This window comes from Tasmannia lanceolata, unplaced genomic scaffold (assembly GCF_043159265.1).
Source record: "Tasmannia lanceolata isolate RefF3 unplaced genomic scaffold, GAP_Taslan_0.1 ptg000013l, whole genome shotgun sequence".
Taxonomy (NCBI): domain Eukaryota; kingdom Viridiplantae; phylum Streptophyta; class Magnoliopsida; order Canellales; family Winteraceae; genus Tasmannia; species Tasmannia lanceolata.
Window position 1 is genome coordinate 6,641,012 of NW_027518690.1, and position 20,232 is coordinate 6,661,243.

General features: G+C 40.2%; 3 protein-coding genes across 3 annotated transcripts; 1 reads left to right on the forward strand and 2 right to left on the reverse strand.

The window, feature by feature from the left end:
• Positions 1-1,056, forward strand: LOC143890736 (mini zinc finger protein 2-like). Its single transcript, XM_077395418.1, has one exon. The coding sequence runs from the start codon at positions 410-412 to the stop codon at positions 698-700; it is 291 nt and encodes a 96-aa protein (XP_077251533.1). The 5' UTR covers positions 1-409; the 3' UTR covers positions 701-1,056.
• A 4,500-nt stretch (positions 1,057-5,556) lies between these two features.
• On the reverse strand, positions 5,557-10,754 carry LOC143889641 (alpha/beta-Hydrolases superfamily protein). Its single transcript, XM_077393920.1, has 4 exons — positions 10,472-10,754; positions 7,799-8,114; positions 6,618-6,777; positions 5,557-6,200 (listed from the first exon to the last, which is right to left on the reverse strand). The coding sequence occupies exons 1-4, from the start codon at positions 10,646-10,648 to the stop codon at positions 5,747-5,749; spliced, it is 1,107 nt and encodes a 368-aa protein (XP_077250035.1). The 5' UTR covers positions 10,649-10,754; the 3' UTR covers positions 5,557-5,746.
• A 1,787-nt stretch (positions 10,755-12,541) lies between these two features.
• LOC143890638 (uncharacterized) lies at positions 12,542-13,003 on the reverse strand. Its single transcript, XM_077395336.1, has one exon. The coding sequence runs from the start codon at positions 13,001-13,003 to the stop codon at positions 12,542-12,544; it is 462 nt and encodes a 153-aa protein (XP_077251451.1).
• Positions 13,004-20,232: the final 7,229 nt, after the last annotated feature.

Genomic DNA, 20,232 nt, shown 5'->3' on the forward strand with positions numbered 1-20,232 from the left:
ACTTGATAGGGTTAGGGTTAGGGTTAGGGTTAGGATATTGTTTATCAAAAAGGTGTTGGAGAAGAAACCTCCGAGGAAGGAGTGCCTCACATCCTTTAAGGCTAGTTCAGTGGATTGATGAGATATTGGGTCATGTCGTTGGATCCTCTGCCTCTTTTCATCACGTAAGAAGATCGGCAAATAGTGAGGCTGATAAGCTAGCTAGGCAGGGAGTCTCAAGGGCGGCTTTAGGAATCTTTGATTTCCTCCCCCGTTGAAGGATCTTGGTCTTAGATTCTTTGTGTTTTTTTTTCTGTTTTTGTTAATTGTTCTCAATCTTCTCGATCGCCAAGTTGTCCTCCGGTTTTCTTTTTGTGGGTAATATAATTCTTTGCCAATCAAAATAAAACCCCAATTAGGGTTTTCTAGAATGAAGAAACGCCAACAGCCGAAAAGAGGTGAAGGATCACCCCAGAGAGGCTCTGATAGTTCATCCCAGGCCAAGAGGAAGGTAGTCAGATATGGGGAGTGCCAAAAGAACCATGCGGCTAACATAGGCGGATTTGCCGTGGACGGGTGTAGGGAGTTTATGGCGAGCGTTGAGGAGGGGACGAGTGGTGCACTCAAGTGTGCGGCCTGCGGCTGCCACAGGAACTTCCACAGAAGAGAACTCGAAAGCGAGGAGTCGTGGGGGTGTTCTTCCCCTAGCACTACAGGGTAATAGAGGGAAAACAAGAGGTTCATATGATGAAATTGACTTATATTTCTACATCTGTTTATGGATATTCGTTTGCTTGTGTAAATTATAATGTCTGTATTATTATGCATGTTCATGCTTGTGATTGAGATTTTCAGAAAACATATTCAAAGGTTTGTAATGATCTGAGTTCTTGTATGAGACAGAGAGAGAGAGAGAGAGAGAGAGAGAGAGAGAGAGAGAGAGAGAGAGATTGAACAAAATGAAGTGATGTGCTTGTACATCTTACAAGTTATGGATTTCGAATGATTGATCTGTTCCTTGATGTGTTTATCAGTCCCAACGAACAAATATCAGCTGGTACTTTGCTTCTTCTTAAACCATAGCCTGGATTTTCCATGCCTTTCATTTACTTTTTCATGGTTCTTAAAGATTTATATGGAGAGAGAGAGAGAGAGAGAGAGAGAGAGAGAGAGAGAGAGAGAGAGTTACATGGTTCCGATGGAATGGTCTTGTGAAAAAATTAGGGATTTAATAAAGCTAGAATGCAAGAAGTAGTCTTCTACTAATTTCCTGAAGAAATAACATCATGGATTTCTTTGAAGGAAAATGTTAAATCTCTTGAGCTACACATCTTGGGATAATTGACCAAATCATGATTTTAAAGAAACCCACACATACATAAAAACATAAGGAGAGAGACAGACAGGGAGAGAGAGAGAGACTAAGTTTGAAGTTTCTAATCTGAACTTAGAATTATGTATATCTGCTATGGATTTTGTTATTACTCACATTTTTCAGGGAAGGTAATCTTGTTGCGGACATATTGGCCAATCATGCCTGTGACACCAACACTAATGCAGTCTTATGGGAGTGGATCTTGGTGGGTCAGAGGCAAGGTTCTATATCCTCTTGTAACTATTTTTTTTCATATTAATAGAATTTTCAGGTGTCGCCCCGGGTTCCTAGATAAATTCCGGGTTAAAAAATCTTAGAATTATGTAACATTTTACCATCACTGCCTGATAATTTTAGTTTGGATTTATAAATGGATCGATTGCATTTATAATTTCTTATAATGAATAATCATTAACTAGGAAGAAAACCCAATATATTCTTAACTAAAATAAGAAGTGCACAAGGTCAGGGAAGATATGATTATAATCACCACAAACTATGGATTTCTTAAAACGAGAATTTATATGATGGGTGGCCGTGAAAACACGTGAAGTCTAAAACAGTAGGTACGGCCCACTTTTTTTATGATCCAAACCGTTCAACCGTTTCGGCAATTTGTAAATAGGTTGTGCCCCAAAAATAATTTCCATAGGATGATTCTAACCCTCTGATCTGAACTGATCTGAATATGTAGTGCCCCAAAAATCATTTATGGAATCTTCTACAGATCGGAGGGTTAGGATCATCCTATGGAAATGATTTTTGAGGCACAACCTATTTACGTTGTGCCCAAATAGATGAACGGTTTGGATCATAAAAAAGAGTGGGCCGTACCTACTTTTTTTTTAGACTTCACGTGTTTTCACTGCCACCCATCATATAAATTCTCTTAAAACAATCTATACACCATCTCCTTTTCTTTTCCTCTTACGATAATGATCTTCTAATTAGAAGCCAATTCAATGCTAAGTTGTCGAACCATTTGAGGAATGAAAATTCTCTGGGTGCAGAACCTTACATCAATGCTATCTATCTATAGGGAGACTGATAAAGCAGGCACTAATCATCCGTTAGTATTTTAAGTAATCTTTTATTATTCTTAAAGCAAAAGCTTTTCTTCAATAGTAAGTATTATACATCACTAAAGTGTGATTAGAATGGAATCAGTGTTAGCAATTGTGGAAGTGACAATTTTTCATTATAGCTTTACCCGACCAAATCATACTTGCACAACCATGTTATGTGACTCTCCTTCTACATATGGGTACAACTTGGGTCCCATTGGGTCTACCTTTACAGAAAAACAAACTGGATTTGACCACAAACTTGAACAGATTAGGACTAATTGCCTAACGAAGGAACATGGTAAATTACACCAGTACTGTTAGATATTTATCTATTTGATTCTTATTTTTCACTTAGATTTATAGTTAGGGACATGGTAACAATTGTCTAGTGAATGCAATGCAATACATATTAGCATTTTTATATTGTATAACATGACAGTCTAGTCAAGTAGTTAACCTAACATCTTGCCTCCCTACATTTAGAGTAGTAAAGTAGGAAATCCGGTTACCCTCCTTATCATGCATGTGGGTTGCTGGGATTTGTCTTGTTTCCCATTACCTAACGTTTTTGGGGTCTCTAACAAGTTTCCTATTTGAGTAGGGAACAAGTCTGGGTTTTAGGGTTAGGGTCTTAAGGAGAGCACCTAAATATACAAGGATTTTTGTATGCCGTGAGGGAAATAACACAAGAAGTCTCACCTAGGTTTTTTAAGGCAAATGGGATAGAGGATGAGAGAATTTGAGTGATCTTTTATTGTGAGAGAGATTAAGGACCAAAGCTTTGTAAAGCCAATGTGGGGATCTCTTATAATTTTTGTATGTGTGTTTTTGGTTGTGAAATCACTTTTCTTTTCTTTTTTGCTTTGGTTTTTCTTGGTTGTTTCCTTAAAATTCGTTTATGTTAGTTAGTGTTAGATCGGTTTGGGACTGGTTGGATGTTTAGATATGTGAATTTATGGGAGTTTCTTAAACCAATTAAAGTTTTCCTTTTCTCTCACTTAGTAGCTATGTTGTAGGTAATTTGACGTGTGTGAGAGAGATTTTAGGGAAGCCTATTCGGATAAATTCAACTAATTTTTTTTTATGTGTTCATGGATATTTAGATGTCTCAAAAATCAGATTTTTATTAAAGTTGCCAGAACAATTTATATTACCTTGTTTGGAGATCTTCTCCATAGTAGAATAGGATATCTATTCTAATGAGGCTACTCGGCCTTCTTCCTTTTGTCCTCTTTCCTAATATTTAGCAAAATCTCCTTGGGAATTATTTATTTTAATCTGTTTTCAAAGAGAAGAGTTCTGTTTTGAAAGGATATGCATTCATTAAGCAAGGAGAGAGAGAGAGAGAGGATATGCATTCATGCAGCTAATCTATTTTAAAAAAAATAAGATGATATTTTTCATTAATTACCCTTTTATTTATTGTGGTTAAGGGTGTCCATGGACCATCCAAATCTCTGAACACATTACCAAGATCCATGCCATGGACCCATTTCACGACCTTATCGTAAGATACAAAATTATTACCGATCTGTTCAAGACAACCAACAAAAGCGCCCGGGGATAGTCCTAATCCAATTTTATTATACTATTTTATGAAAGTACTCTCTATTTTTATAGCTTAATGATTATTTTTGGGGTATTTTAGTAAAAATAAGTCATGCATCTTTTAGAACCATTCCTATTTTTAGTATCGTTTCATTCATCACTTAAGTCCGAGTCACCCTCTTCTCTTCATTCTCTAACCATTGACCCTAAGTCCATAGCCCACTGTGTTGCCACGGTTGGGGCTCACACTCTCAACTGCATGTCACGTTTGCACTCGCCCTTTTGTAAGAATTTTAACGGTGTAGAAAGTAACCAGGACCCACTAGGACACTCCGATGGATGGTCCAATTTGAAATGGATCGTGACCAAGACATAAGAAGTATGACCCGAAGAACATTCCGAATCCGATCTGACCGATTAGAGATTTGAATGGATTGTGACTAAGACATAGATGGATCCAACCAGAAGTGGATCCATTGAGACCCCTAATTGTGGTGTGCCTTTTTTTTTTTTTTTTATGTAAAGTCATATCATGGGTAAACTCCAAAAGGTGTACTTCAAGAAGGAAAGATACAAACACAAGCCAAACCTACAAAAGGTATAGGTAAAAAGGCTTATAGGCCTTACAACACGGTTAATGATATTGCTCCTATTATGATTTCCAAAAGGAAAAATGAAGAAGGAAGCAGATTATGGATACCCGACAAACAATATATGGCATGTGTAGGGTGATAAAGGTGGTGTGTAGGGTGATAAAGCGCACACGCACGTGACAAATGCTTTAGAGTATTTGTAGTGATCTTTGGGTGAGGCCCCTTGCCCTCACAGAGAGTTAGGCCTACAATCGAGATGCTCTAAGGATCACGTGTCCAGCTCATATATTTCTTTCTCTCTTACTTATTTTGAGTTGTCTTACCCCCTTGTTGTTCTGCCCTTTTCTTTTTCCTCAGACATTGTTGTTCTGCCCTTTCCTGGTATTGTATCTTCTTTCTATATTTAATATTCTAGTAGGGGTCCACCTAACCCCAGCTTATCCATAATAAAAACAAGGCTTCCAATCGAGCCCACCTAAGTCATATAACACCAAACCATGAAAACCTTTTTAAGCTCGACGACTCTTGAGGCATTATTCAATTATTGTGTAGTAGTCATCGCTTGTAGGGTATGGTTCACCTTTCATGCCATCCCAAAATATCTTTTGACCCACCACATGTTTGGGAACCCTGAAATATTATTACATTCAATATTCATTGGCACAACCACAACTGACTCCCCCTAATATTCCATGGAATATTCGTCTTTTTGCTTGGAATTTGGGTGTCACGCCACTATATTACGAGGTAAGTTCCTGGGAAATCCAAGGTTTGTCACCTCCTTGTTGACTACTTACACCACTACTCTATGAGGTAAATACCAGCAATCAGACAAGGGAAAGAGTAATGTTATCATAACTTCTCTGTTCTCTTTTGCATATAGTATTCTGCTACAAGACCCACTAAAAGTCTCAAATGGTATAGTTTTCTGCACAGCAGCTCCTACTAAGAGCAGAAAGACAGGTTACTTTTGAACCTGGATGAAGGACATGGATTTACCAGCTCAAACCCTTATTTTGATGTGTTCATATTCATGTGAAAAAAATATCAAACAACAATGTTAATCTATGTTCTATGGCAGATAATTCCTATATGAATTGTCATCTCAAAAAAACAGGATAAATATTCTCCTTAAAATATAGAAGAAAATATCATATTGGACCAATACTTGCTAGCTCTTTGGTTCAAATCTCCAGCAAGAACTTGTAGAGCTCTTCTGCAACAATTGAAGGATATTCTTCTTGAGGAAGAAGAGCCCCTGGCACCTCCACAAACTTGGTGACCCCTTTGACTCCATTAAGAGCATCCATCTCAGCTTTCGATCGCTTTGGTGCGCTTTTCGTAGAGACCACAAGAACTGGTATCTTCCCATCCATACTCGCAAATAGATCGAGAAAATCTTCTCGCGATGTAACAGGATCGAGAAGGCCAGTCAAGAAAGCAGCGGGCACATACCGGGCACCCTTCCTTTTTGTTAAAGCATATCTGCTCTCAACAATGGCGGGAGTTACGTTGTCTGGATTAGCGTAGACGTGTGATTTGTATTGGGATTGGATGGCTTTCTCGTTGCTGACAAGCACATTGTACATCATCCAACCCAAGGCCGGTGCTCTTAGCGTGCCTCTCAAGAGCCCATACCTGTAAATTTGTTGATCATAGGATAAAAGAGTTAGAAATATAGGGTTACAAGGCATTGTTTCAGAATGTGGAAGCAGGTCAAAACGTGGCCGAAGCAAATATTAGTCAACTCACAACAACATGGTCGAGTACTCCGTTGACATGGTCATAATAGTCAAAAGGAACTTTGATTGACTTAGTAGGGCAAAATGGGAATTAGAACAAGAATACGGCTAAGGTAATAGCGAGTCGACTCAGGGGAGTTCAAAATGACGCGGGGTAGTTTTGAAACTATGTTAAAAAGGCTGGAAAGTTTAACTGGATCCTATGAGATACCAAGAACTTCGGGAACTAGACCATGTAATTCGGAGGCATGATATATACTTACGAACCACTCATATTTTGAAAGAGGAGTATTATGTTGATATGATGATATACCTGGATTCCATGTCAGAATTTCGACCAAAGACGATAGGAAGGGGACCAGCCCAAGTAGGTGCAACAGCAGCAATTGCTGATGGCTTCACTAAACCCTTTTTTGCTGCACGGAAAGCTATTGTTGCTGCATGTCCTCCCCCAAATACTACCAATTCGTTACCTGAGTAATTCACGGAAAATAAGAGGGAAAATAGGACTTGGAAGGAAAATCTACAAAATAGATCAGTGTGCATAAAAGGAATGAAAGACGGCATATCAGGAAGTAGATATAAGAACAAAATGATATGAAAATAGCTATAGTTAGCTTGGTTGCCTAACTTGCTGCGGAAAATATATGGTAACTGGGAAAGTTCATGGGCTATATTGGATTGACACGAGCTCCGTTGCCACCTATTTTCAGTGGCAATTGAGGCTACCAAACGGAGCCTATGGAAAAGAAAAACAAAAATCAATGGATTGAATACTAAAGTACACTGGAAAAAAATCCACATCACATAGCAATGACGATAATACATTTGTCTTCAGAGTTAGTATAAATGACGGCCTGACTTTCCTTTTTTAAAGTCATCAAACAATGATTGGCTGGGAAATGGTTGAAACAGAGCAACTCTAAGTGGTAAAGGGAAATATAATATTTGATTGACCAAAACAAAGGCATCGAGCAATACAAACTACAAGGACAAAAAAATAAGATCATTAGCCAAAAGAATTTATATAGAGATGGCATGGTTGCCTACACCTCCCACCCATATTAGTCTCTCTACTGATGAATAGTGGAGCACGAAGACGATAACCGGGAATAATACATACTATAAGAAAATACAAATAATTGTTTGAGCATCATATAAAGCATCAACTCAGGTGGAAGTAATAAAGAAAATTCTGTGGTTGAGATTGAGGACATGTCTGGATCACATCAAGTTGTTCATCCACAAATTAGAGAGCTAGAAGATCTCAAGACTCTCAATTACATGTAAAAGTACTTACATAGCATCAGAAATAAATCAGCTGTGGGCAGATTAAGTAGTAATGCGAACAATACAACTATTTAGCCTGATAGATTTCCTCCAAATCTGATCCAAACCATTAGAGAAAACTCGAATGAAAATGAATACTTCCGCCAAACTATCAATAGTAAAAACAGAGAGAGAGAGAGAGAGAGAGAGAGAGTGCCTACGCACCTGCACAGCTCAAAGGACTATTGGATGCATTTATAAAGTCAACCAGAAATTTTTCCATGACATCTGCATTGTAATTAATCGATGGTCTATCGGAATAACCCAGACCAGGCCAATCGACAATAGTGGCACGACAATTGACTTTGCCTTGTTGCATCACAATATCTTTAGCGACTAATCTCCACTCCTCAACAGTACTAACATCTGAAATTGTGGGTATCATGAGTATATTCTTCTGAGGCTTGGGGCTGTCTCCCTCGTGCTCTTCATAATAGACCTTCACAGAATTATCTTGAAATCTCCATTCCCAGCTACCAGTCTGAAAGAAACAAGAAACAGTTAGATGACTAAAAGGAGTGCCATCCAATCAGGCTCACTGGATAACAATAAGAAAAGCTAGCATTTTATGATAAATCAATCAACCTATGACTAATTGAATTCAACATAATTAGAAGGTAGAAATTCTTGCTCTGGAATGTCAATAGAGTTATTATTCACATTCGGCTTGATTCCTTGATCGTGAAGGGAGATTCCCTAAACGTAATCGGAGGTCTTAAGGATTGAAACAACATTCCGTGTCACTTTGCTGATGACTTTGAATAGATTCAAGCATTAATCAACAGTTACGCGACCTCATTCCAGCATGTCTATCGCTCTTGATGCCGGAGCTATCTCAAATGGATCCTCAAACCTAGCACACTAGGCCCACCAGCCTAGGCCCCAAACTTAAAAGGTCCAAAAACAGAGTTGCAGCCCATCGGTCCATGATTTTGGGGCATTTTGTTGGTCAAACTTGAATTTACCCACAGCTTTAAAAATAGCAACCATTCATGGTTGGAAAGGTCTATGAATCTACTTTCCAACACAACAAACAGTTCACAAATCGGAGTTCTATGGAGGGAGTTATGGTCATTTTTCTTAGAGGTGTTCAAGGTGCCTGCACCATACAAATTTCAGCAGATTTGAGTTTCGTTTTGCCTGTTGTCCAACCCATTCTACTAGACGTTTCTTGGCTATGATTTAAGTTGTTTTTGAAGTTCTATTTATGCTATATCAAGTCCCAAAGAACCTTATTAAGTTTATTTAGATCGCCTTATATGTTAGTCAAAGTAACTTCAGGGCGCGTTCGGCAACCATCATATGAATGACTTTTACCGGTTTTGTAGGCGCGTGGAACGAGAGAAGCCAAAAAATCTTGGAAGCCTATTCGGCAATCGCGACATGCGAAGAAGCCTGTTATGGCCCGTTTTACGTTTTGCCCTCTAAAAGTATAAGATAAGATGAGATTCGGTAGAGCGACTCAGAGTCGTGCCACAGAATCGCATCAATCTGTTTCCGGCCGATTTTAAGGGAGAGAATGAGAATTTTTGCTGAACACATCCTTAGTTTTCCTCTCCCTTCTTTCTTGAAACTTGTGTTGTCAAGCTAGGAAATGTTATTCAAACCTTTGGAAATGCACCTGTGACTGAAAGGTTGTTCCAGGCCTACTTAAATGAAGTATTTGGACTGTAGAGAGAGAATTTTTGTTAGGAATTTGAATCAAGTTTAGCCTTTGGCTTTTGAAGAAGAAGTTCTTCTTGTCCGTTTGTCTCTTATCCCTTGGGTGGATTATTGTGGGTGGCGAGCTGTTACATCTCAGATTTTCACTTGTGTTTTCCTCCTCAGTTTTCCCAATTATGAGGCAGATGTTTTGGCCCGTAGCAAGGTCGAGAGGGCTTTTGCTTGATCATCTCCCCTTGTGAGGGTGCAGGGTTCTGTCCTTCTTGTAGTGTTTTGTATTTTGTGGGTTGGCCTTCCCTTGACCATCTTGGTCAGGGCCTTTTCACCTTTTCTTGCTTAATAATTTCACCATTCAAAACTATAAAAAAATGAACTCGATGTTAACTGAGGTTTAAAAGTTTGAAATTTGCTCACCATTGATCAAGTCCTCTCTTACGTGCCTAATTGGCAGTAATACAAATTGGCCGTAAGGCCGGTAACACAAATAAGCAAAATAAAAGATATAAAGAAGGGGGGGTTAGTCTCCTAAAAGAAAGTTTCTTTGCTGTCAAATTCTCTGTATTTTCATTAAGATGCAACTTCTTGAATACAAGCACAAAGGTGTGCCACATCACCAACCCATTTACACACTTTAAATGATAACTTACCCCCACAAACCTATTCATAACCCTACATATACATCATAATATGTATGCATCATTCTCCAATTTCACCCATAATCAAGTAATTGACCAAGTATTGTTCTTTCTTTTTTTTCTTTTTTTTTGAATGATAACCAAGTAGTAATCTAATTAATTTTAAAATTGAAAGTACATATCCAGTAGTCTAATTTTTGCACTATTTCGCTGACTACATTCAACTTTCAAGTAGCAAATCAACTCTTTCAAGTTTTCCCAGCATTCGACGGACTCTCTATTGAGCCTCAAAATCAATTAACACAAAAAGCTTTGTTGCTTTCAGAGATTTTACAATACGAATTATTCTCTAATCAAAACCCAATACGAAACCCAAATTCCAAATTAAACAATCGATTTGCCCACTAAATGCCATGTCCCATTTCAATGCAATCAATAGATTCAATACATTTCAGAAAAATAATTAACTGAAAACATCTTTAAATACATTTCAGATGAAAAACGATAATAAATTCAGAGAGAGAGAGAGGAAATTAGTTACCTTTGAAGGAATTGAGGGTTTTTCGACGAAAGCGAGCTTAGGAGAATCCAAAGAAGAAGAGAAAGATTTGATTGTTAGGGTTTTTGGAAATCGGAGATTGATAAAAAGAGGAGAGGGAGCTCTGTAAGAGAGATTTGGGGAGGAGGGAAGAAGGTACAAAGTTGCAGAGAAAGCCATGAAAGAAGAAGCCTTAGGGTCAGGGTTTGATGAGAAATGAAATGTGAAGGAGCAGTTGAGTCCATTTCTAATTTTGTTTTCTCTTTTCACACTTGGAGTTTTGACTAAAGATTTTTTTTCTTCCTTACCGAAAACAATGGGGTTAATGAAGAGAGCCCAGCCCACATGCCCACTAGATTGTGTGTTAGTCAACAGCCATCTCACCCTACACGTGCCTACATGTTGTATGATCTAGATGGTCCATATTGTGCACTTATCATTGATGGGCAATAATCTTTTAGTCTAGGGTGCAGCTCGGGTCGGATTGGGTCAGGTTAAAGCCAACTCGAACCCAACCTGAAACTCTAAACCGTCAACCCGAACCTGACCCGACCCGACTCTCAACCCAATGAAGGCTAACCCTACCCAAACTCAAAAATTAATACCTCAACCTATACCCAAGCAATTCAGGTTGAGTTGGGTAGGGTCGGGTTGACCCGGTTATGGTGATATCTTTCTCCATTTTTATGTTCTGAAAACACAAAACAGAAAAATGATACCCGACACCTCAACCCAAACCCAACCCCGACCCAACTCGGGTTCAACTTCCTCAACTCGAACCCGAACCCGACCCGAGTTGCACCCTAAGATGCATCGATTTTGTTAGTCATCTATCGCAGAGGTATGTTTGGATCTAGGAATTTTTTATTCTTGGGAAAAAAATTCTCGGAAAATGAAACATGCATGAATGCAAGGTTTGGTTAACAATAAAAATGGGGATTTTGGAATTCTTGATTAAAACTTATCACAAAAAATGGGAAAAGAAGAAAACCGAGTCACCCACGTTATGTTTTTTTTTTAAGAGTAAGCTGGGGTTAGGCAAGACCCTGACCAGAATATATTAGACAGCAAGAAGAAAGGTCACCCACGTTATTTTAATTTCTAAGAGAGAGTTATCATTTATTTCCTACAACTTTCACTCATTTATCCTTTGTCTCCATATTATTTCCATCCTTACATGGTAGCCGAAGCAAGAGCGCAAGGTCACCTTCCAAGATCACACACCAGAGAGAATCGACAGAAGATCCACTACCGATTGGGTGTTGTAAAACTCCTAGTTTTCTTTGAGTTTTGCCGAGTCAATGACTCAACTCAATTGGGTGTTTCTCAGTTTTCTAAGAATCAAAGCAAACAATCCTCAAACTCTCTTCTTAAAATGTCCAAACCATAGTTATGAGAGTGTGAAGCTAGTATGAGAAGCTGGGTGTGACCGGTATAAAAAGAGAAAATGCGGGAAGCAAAAAGCTCTAGGCAAAGAGTAAATGACTTTGGAAACATCATCGAAAGTCAACAGAAAACATGTAATAAGCCTTATTAAAAGAAAACAAGAAGCATGTATAAATAGAGAATTTATATGGTGGCCGACCGTCAAACAACAAGGGCAGAGAGAAAAAACTCTGCCCCTTGATTTTTTATCCAGGTCAAACCCTCTTTTATGACTTTCCCCTTGATTAAAAATCAAGGGAGTTGATATTTTCTCTCTCCGCCTGTTACGACTCCGTGAATCAAAGTCGTGTTGTTTTCTTCTTCAACGGAAAAAAGTGAAAAACTGAGATTAAAAGATAGATTTTCAGACCTATTCGAGATGGCCAAGTCTCCCAAACGTTCTTTGATATTACATTCATAATCGTTCATGAAATATATTACAAATTTATATAATGACTTCTATTATTTAGGAGAGAATCTACCTAGATAGAAACAAATAACTATGATTTCCAATAACATATTCTAAACGGAAGGAAATAAATAAATAATAAGGAAAACAAATAACATCCATAATAAGTAATCCTAACAGCTATAATAGGTAACCAAGTAAGATTCGTATCATTCCCTCCCTCTTAAGAGTCCTTGTCCTCAAGGACTAAAATCTGGATAGCGTTCATGGAATTGTTGCCACGGCTCCCATGTGGCATCTTCAAGAGATGTATCAACCCAATGTACTAATACCTCTGTCACAGCACGATTATGTTTTTTAACCACCCGACGATCTAAGATGGCATATGGTGCCACTTGCAAAACTCCCGCATCAGTCAATGTTGGCAATGAAGATGATGCGACTACGCGTGTCCCAATCTTTTTCTTGAGGCAAGATACATGAAACACGGGATGAATCCGTGAATCGTCAGGCAATTTTAACTTGTATGATACTGGTCCGATGCGCTCAATGATTTGGAATGGACCAAAGAAGCGAGGTGCCAGCTTGAGTGACCGCCGAAGTGAGATGGAGGTTTGCCTGTAAGGTTGGAGGCGAAGGTAGACCCAAGTCCCAACTTCGAATTCACGCTCGGTTCTGTGCATGTCAGCTTGCATTTTCATGCGGTCTTGGGCGACTTGTAGGTTCTCTTTGAGCAAATGAAGCACATTGTTGCAAGCTCGTTATTCAATGTCCACATGATGTACTAAAGAGTTTCCATCATAAAAAGATAGAGCTGGAGGCGGCTGGCCATAAACGGCCTCATACGGCGTCATTTTAGTGGCTTCATGATGATTAGTGTTATACTACCATTCAGCCCATGGTAGCCAACGAACCCACTGATTCGGCTTCGATCCGGTAAAGCAACGCAAATAACATTCAAGTGTACGATTGACCGGCTTCGATCCGGTAAAGCAACGCAAATAACATTCAAGACTACGATTGACCACCTCTGTCTGCCCATCTGTTTGTGGGCGGTAAGCGGTGCTTAAACGCAACTGGGTGCCATGAAGTCACCACAACTCCTGCCAAAAAGTACTCACAAAAATTGGGTCCTGATCACTCACAATTGAGTTCGGCATTCCATGCAATTTGAATATATTATCAACAAAGGCTTGAGCAACAGATGATGCAGTGTATGGATGAGACATGGCGATAAAATGGACATATTTAGTGAGACGATCTACAACAACAAGGATAACATCACGGCCTTGTGACTTTGGCAATCCGTCCACAAAATCCATGGAAATATCGCACCAAATTCGGTCAGGGATAGGTAGTGGCTGAAGTAATTCGGGGCGGACTCAAGTTTTCTGCTTTGTTCCTTTGGCATATATCGCACTCCTTAATGTAGTGTCGAACTACAGCCTTCATGCCCTGCCAATAGAAAGCTCGTGACACACGTTTATATGTCTTACGAAAACCTGAATGGCCCGCTGTTGCCGCATCATGCATTTCATGGAGAATCGTTGCACAAGTGGGCGAGGAGGGTGATAAGACAATTCGACCCTTGCGTCTTAGTATCCCATCTTGAATCGTGTAAGGTGGTACATCTTCACCATTTTCAGTGATGCGCTGGATGAGATCATGTGATATTGGATCAAGTAGATAAGAGGCCTTAACATCCTCAATACCGTCCCAAACAACCTGTGAAATAGCTGAAAGTGTGCCTTGTTCAAACTGCCGTGAGAGAGCATCAGCAACAACATTTTCCACACCCTTTTTGTAAGCAATCTCATAATCATATCCCATCAATTTGGTGAGCCATTTCTGTTGAGCAGTGCTGACTATCCGTTGATCAAGCAGGTGTTTGAGACTAATGTGGTCAGTTTTAATAATGAAGTGATGCCCCAATAAATATGGCCGCCACTTGTCAACGGCATGAACCAAAGCCAACAACTCCTTTTCATATGTTGAGTATCCCAAACTGCGGCCGGACAATGCTTTGCTCAAGAACGCGATCGGCCGACCTTCCTGCATAAGGACACTACCAATGCCTGATCGAGATGCATCACATTCAACTATAAATGTCTTGGTAAAATCCGACAGTGCTAGCACAGGTGCTCGTGCATAGCACCTTTTAATGTGTCAAATGCTAGGGAAGCATCATCACTCCTTTGAAAAGCATCCTTTTTTAGAAGGGCTGTTACGGGTGCACTGAGGTGACTATAGTGTGGAATGAATTTCCTATAGTAACCAGTTAACCCCAGAAACCCACGAAGGCTTTTGATGGTGTGCAGTGTGGGCCAATTAAGCATGCGCTTTATTTTTTCAGGATCTGCCCGCACTCCATCTTGTGAGACTATGTGCCCTAGGTACTCAACTTCAGTCCTTCCAAAGGTGCATTTGGTTTTTTTGACGAATAATTGGTGTTGGCGCAAAATATCAAGAGTTATAACCACATGGCGAAAATGTGTATCCCAATCTGGACTGTAGATTAAGATGTCGTTAAAAAAGACGAGAATAAATTTTCACAAATAATCTCGAAAAATATCATTCATCAAACTTTGGAAAGTTGATGGGGCATTAGTGAGGCCGAAAGGCATTACTAAGAACTCATAGTGCCCTTCATGTGTGCGGAATGCAGTTTTTGGAATACATTGTTCCCGCACACGTATTTGGTGATATCCTGACCGTAAATCAAGCTTAGTAAAATAACTTGAACCGTGCAATTCATCTAATAATTCATCAACAACTGGAATGGGGTACTTATCTTTAATGGTGACATCGTTTAGAGCCCGATAATCAACTCACATCCGCCATGTACCATCTTTCTTACGAACAAGCAGCACCGGTGAGGAATAGGGACTGGTGCTGGAATGAATAACTCCTGCATCCATCAATTCTCGTACAATCTTTTCAATCTCATTTTTTTGGAAGTAGGGATATCGGTACGGCCGAACATTGGTAGGAACGCTATTCGGCTTCAACTCGATCCGATGATCATGTGCGCGTCTTGGTGGTAGTCCATTGGGCTTGTTGAACACATCCTCATCTGAACAAGAATAGACGCTGATGGGGTGTAAAAACTCCAGCCTCTCACAGGCCGCCACCTGTCCCGGAGTAGGTGAGCTCCAGCCTCTCACAGGCCGCCACCTGTCCCGGAGTAGGTGAGCTCCAGCCTCTCACAGGCCGCCACCTGTCCTGAAGTAGGTGAACTCCAGCCTCTTACAGGCCGCCACCTGTCCAGGAGTAGGTGAACTCCAGCCTCTTACAGGCCGCCACCTGTCCAGGACACCTGTCCTGGACGCCTCACCAGGTTTTCCCCTATAAATAGGGGATCAAAGCTCATACCAAGGGGTAATGCGAAAAACTCTCTCCACCCAAAACTCTTAGACTTCTCCCCTTCACTCCTGCTCATACTGACTTGAGTGTCGAAGGGCCTGTCCGGAGTAAAACCCGGGTTGATCTTCTGACCTCGCTTGCCTTGTGCAGGACTCAGCCCTCATAGCAGGACTCGCTTCTAGCCACTTCACTACTCGTTCACTCCGGTCCCCCAGGACTCAGCTCCTTTGGTTATCCAGCTCAGCTCTTACGTCACTGCTGTACCTGTTACCGATTTTCGGTCTAACAGACGCCATGTCGAGAGGAAGTGTTGTCCCCCCACCCACCCCCACCCCCCCCCCCCCCCCCCCTCTTCAGCATGGAATAGTTGTACGAGAAAGCCATTTTTCTGGGTATCAATTGTCCGGGTCATCACATTGTTCTCAACAAGTTCAAGATGATTCCTAGAGGAACCATACAAAACATATTCTTTGTTGTCTTTATAGAAGCACATACACATCATGGAAAAATCCCACCGTACTTCCCCTATCGTGGACAGCCATTGGATGCCAAGGACCATGTCAAAATTTTGTATTGGCAATACACGGCAATCAACCTTACAATGAAAATCTCCCACCTGTAGGGGTAAATTTTGAAACTGGCCATGACTTCTTAGCTTTCCTCCATCGGCTAATAGCACTTCCAGATTGGCATCTTTATGAACTCGCCATCCAATCCTTCGTGCCAATCCTGTGTGCACGAAGTTATGTGTGCTTCCTGTATCCAAAAGGATACATATGGGTAGTCGCTTGAACCACCCTTGGAGGTTTTGGGTCTAGCTGACTCTGTGATGGCAAAGATTGAAACTTGCGGTTGAGACTCTCCTTCTTCGTTTACTGGTGAAATTTCATCTTCCTCGTTCTCAATCCGAAACCCTTCTAGTATAGCCAATTGTGCACGGCATTGATGGAATGGGTTGTACTTCTCATCACAATTATAACACAACCCCTTCTTGCGCCTCTCAATCATTTCTGCAGGGGTTAATCTTTTTGCAGGTAACAGTCGTTCTTTCACAGGTGCAGCAATACATGCCGTAGGTGTAGCAATAGATGTCGACGGTTTTGGCAGCGGGGTCGCGAATATCTACGACTAGCTAGAGCCAATTCCTCATGTAATGTGGCTAATTGGGCAGCGTGCTGAAGGGTAGTCGGCTGAAACATCTTGACGCCTACTCGAATGTCATCACGAAGGCCCTCAACAAAACATTCAACCCGTACCGTGCGGTTAACCAATCGCTCAAACCGAGACTGGTATTCCCGAACAGATGCAGTTTGTCGTAATTTCGATAGTGCTCCTCCTGGATCTTCACTTTCGGACAGCCCAAACCGAGCACATAAAGCATGCGCGAATTGTGACCAGGACATTACACCCATGGTCTTCTCCATCCAACAAAACCATGGAATCGCATCCCCGGTAAGATGGATCGATGCCAAATCTACCATATGCTCATCTGAAATTTTATTGAATCTTTGGAATTGTTCAGCACAAAAAACCCACCCTGCTGGATTGGATCCGTCAAATCTTGGAAATTCTAGGCGAACTGTACGAAGATGCACGTCCCCGAGATTACCTTGATTTACTTGTGGTGCTAGTGAGGCATCATCCACTTCATCTTGAACCTTTGATGGGGCTAAACTTTGGTATGTTGCATCTAAGGCCGTCAGTTTATTTAGAATCTCTTCAAGAACGCGTCCGTGCGCTTCATAGCCTTCCTTGAGCGATCGAATATCTGCCTCCATTAGCTGATTCTGAGTAGCATGACCATCATTTGCCATGGCTTTGATACCAGTTGTTACGACTCCGTGAATCAAAGTCGTGTTGTTTTCTTCTTCAACGGAAAAAAGTGAAAAACTGAGATTAAAAGATAGATTTTCATACCTATTCGAGATGGCCAAGTCTCCCAAACGTTCGTTCATATTTCATTCATAATCGTTCATGAAAGATATTACAAATTTATATAATGACTTCTATTATTTAGGAGAGAATCTACCTAGATAGAAACAAATAATTATGATTTCTAATAACATATTCTAAATGGAAGGAAATAAATAAATAATAAGGAAAACAAATAACATCCATAATAAGTAGTCCTAACAGCTATACTAGGTAACCAAGTAAGATACGTATCACCGCCCTTTATATGTAAAGGGCGGCCACCATATAATTTCTCGTATAAATAAACCGTGTTATAATCGGTTATATAGGAGGAAGATTTAGGTCTTGTTTGTTTAAGATTATGAGAACCAATTGTGAGTGCCAAAACGATTATTGGACTAAAGTCATGGAAAATAACCAAAGTGCTCGTGTCATGGAAAATAAACTGTCCTCCAATGAAACCCTAATTAAAAAACAAATTGAAGTGGATCCAATATTCCAATTGTTCAAAGCTCAAAATCATTCATTTGCTGGGCCTCAAGTAAAATAGGTTGGGGCCAAAATATTATCTCTTCACTACAAAAAAAAAAAAAAAATGTCGGTTTTTTACTGGCGGACATTTTCCGAGTTAAAATCTGTAGGTATATGGGTTTTTTTTACCGGCAAATACTTTTACTTTTAAGTTTCTTGTAGTGCTATAAGATGATCCTAACCCTCCAATCTGTAGAGATTATATATAATGTGCTATCCTTCAATAGATAGGAGGTTCCGAGAAGATTTTTGGGGCACAACTTAGGATCAGACAAATGAATGGTTTGTATCTTCGAAAAAATGTGGTCCCTCAATAGGCGTAGCTACGTGCCAAATCCCCACCCACCCCACAACCCCCACCACCACAAAAAAAAAAAAGAAGTGATATATCCGCCCCTTTTGATCACCAGGAACACCCCCTGTCAGTGTCTGTGGCAATCAGGGGCATTGAATTCTTCTGACATAAGTACAGCAGCCCGTCTTTAATCATTGATACACTGACAGGGGGTGTTCCTGGTGATCAAAAGGGGTCCCAAAAAATAAAAACAACACAACTCCAATGAGGAAAATGCTAAATGAGGTTGCTATTCTCCTTCCTAAAAGGCATTATTGGGTCCTACTCCACCTTAGATCAGATCCATTGATCCGAACAGAAACCATAAGTGGGTCCAAATGGTTGAGCACAACTTGATTGGATGATCCTATCCATCAAGCCTCTTTTAGGGTTCATGGAATAGAAAGCAACGGTTGACTACTTTTGTAGTCTTTTATCTTTCACATGGGATGTCTATTTGGGATGGGATCAATACGACGCATGTACCTCTTGATGTTCTATAAGATCAACGGCCTTGATTTCACATACACATGCTCGTGGGACCCAAATTTTCCTTTTACTGTTGATCATGAACTTGGCTTTATGCATAGACCCTCTGGCACATGAGTTAATGGTCGATAGCCATGGAAAGAAACTTTTGAGGTCTTTTGGATACATGGATTTTATAATGATAGATTTTATGGATTTTACAATCTTGGATTATAAAATCAATGTATCCAAACATGGAACTGAAGAAACTTTTGTCATCAATTCAAATTAGATTAGATTAAAACGAGGGTAGAATTTGTCTTCAGTAGGGCTGCAACTCGAGCCGGGTTTTACCCGACCCGCATCGACCCGACCCGAAAATAGCCTGGGTTGGGTTCAGGTTTCATGGGTTTCGGGTCGAGCCGGGTTGAGCATTCAAAAGCCCGCATGAATCTCGGGTCGAGCCGGGTTTGAAGGGGCCCGACCCGACCCGACCCGAGTAACATAAGTTACAGTATGTACATTTTTTTTCTATTGTTAGTTAAAAGTTAAAAGTGAAAACCCACGCACCCACTGTTATTGCGTGTGAGTGTAATTTTTGCTTCTATTAGTTGAGTTGATTCAAGTGTTTGATTCAGCATTGTTTGATTGTAATTACAACATTGTTTGATTACAGCATTGTTTGATTCAACTGTAATGTGAGTGTAATTACATCATTGTTTGATTCAAGTGTAATGTGAGTGTAATTTCTGCTTCTATGAGTTGAGTTGCCTTGCCAAACAAGAATTTTCCTTAAAAAATTGCGTCAACGTGAAAAAACCCGAACCGACCCGACCCGACCCGAGATTTATCATGGGTAGGGCCGGGTTTGGGAATCGTGGGTTTTCCGAAAAAAAAAAACCCGACCCGAGATATTTCTCGGGTAGGGTTGGGTTCTCCAAAACCCGACCCGCCCGACCCGAGTTGCAGCCCTAGTCTTCAGCATGGTAAATTAATTAATTATATTAGCTAATGGAATGATTGGGTCTAAATTCGTCATAGCCCACTTGATTTATGCTTGTATTTTGGGCGGGAATTGCTTTAATTAATGCTAAACATTTTTTTTCAAAATAGTGAATAGGAAATATTAAATTTATCAACTCTTATTCAATACTAGAAACTTCTTTTCTACCAACCAAGGTTTAAAATTTCGAATCCAGTACCAGTTTCGGACTTCCGAAAAACCGAAATTTCGGTCGAAATTTGGTACTCTCGTTCGAAATTTAGGCTGAAATTTGGTAGATGGCGAAATTTCTAATTTCGCCAAACACCGGTCTCAAT

Bases quoted from the DNA above. Each gene is read 5' to 3' on its own strand.
- LOC143890736 (XM_077395418.1), top strand. From the start codon at position 410: ATGAAGAAACGCCAACAGCCGAAAAGAGGTGAAGGATCACCCCAGAGA.
- LOC143889641 (XM_077393920.1), bottom strand. From the start codon at position 10,648: ATGGCTTTCTCTGCAACTTTGTACCTTCTTCCCTCCTCCCCAAATCTC. The intron at 6,778-7,798 runs GTGCGTAGGCAC...TGAATTACTCAG, and splicing joins TAGTCCTTTGAGCTGTGCAG to GTAACGAATTGGTAGTATTT. The intron at 6,201-6,617 runs GTATATCATCAT...ACAAATTTACAG, and splicing joins AATTCTGACATGGAATCCAG to GTATGGGCTCTTGAGAGGCA.
- LOC143890638 (XM_077395336.1), bottom strand. From the start codon at position 13,003: ATGAAAATGCAAGCTGACATGCACAGAACCGAGCGTGAATTCGAAGTT.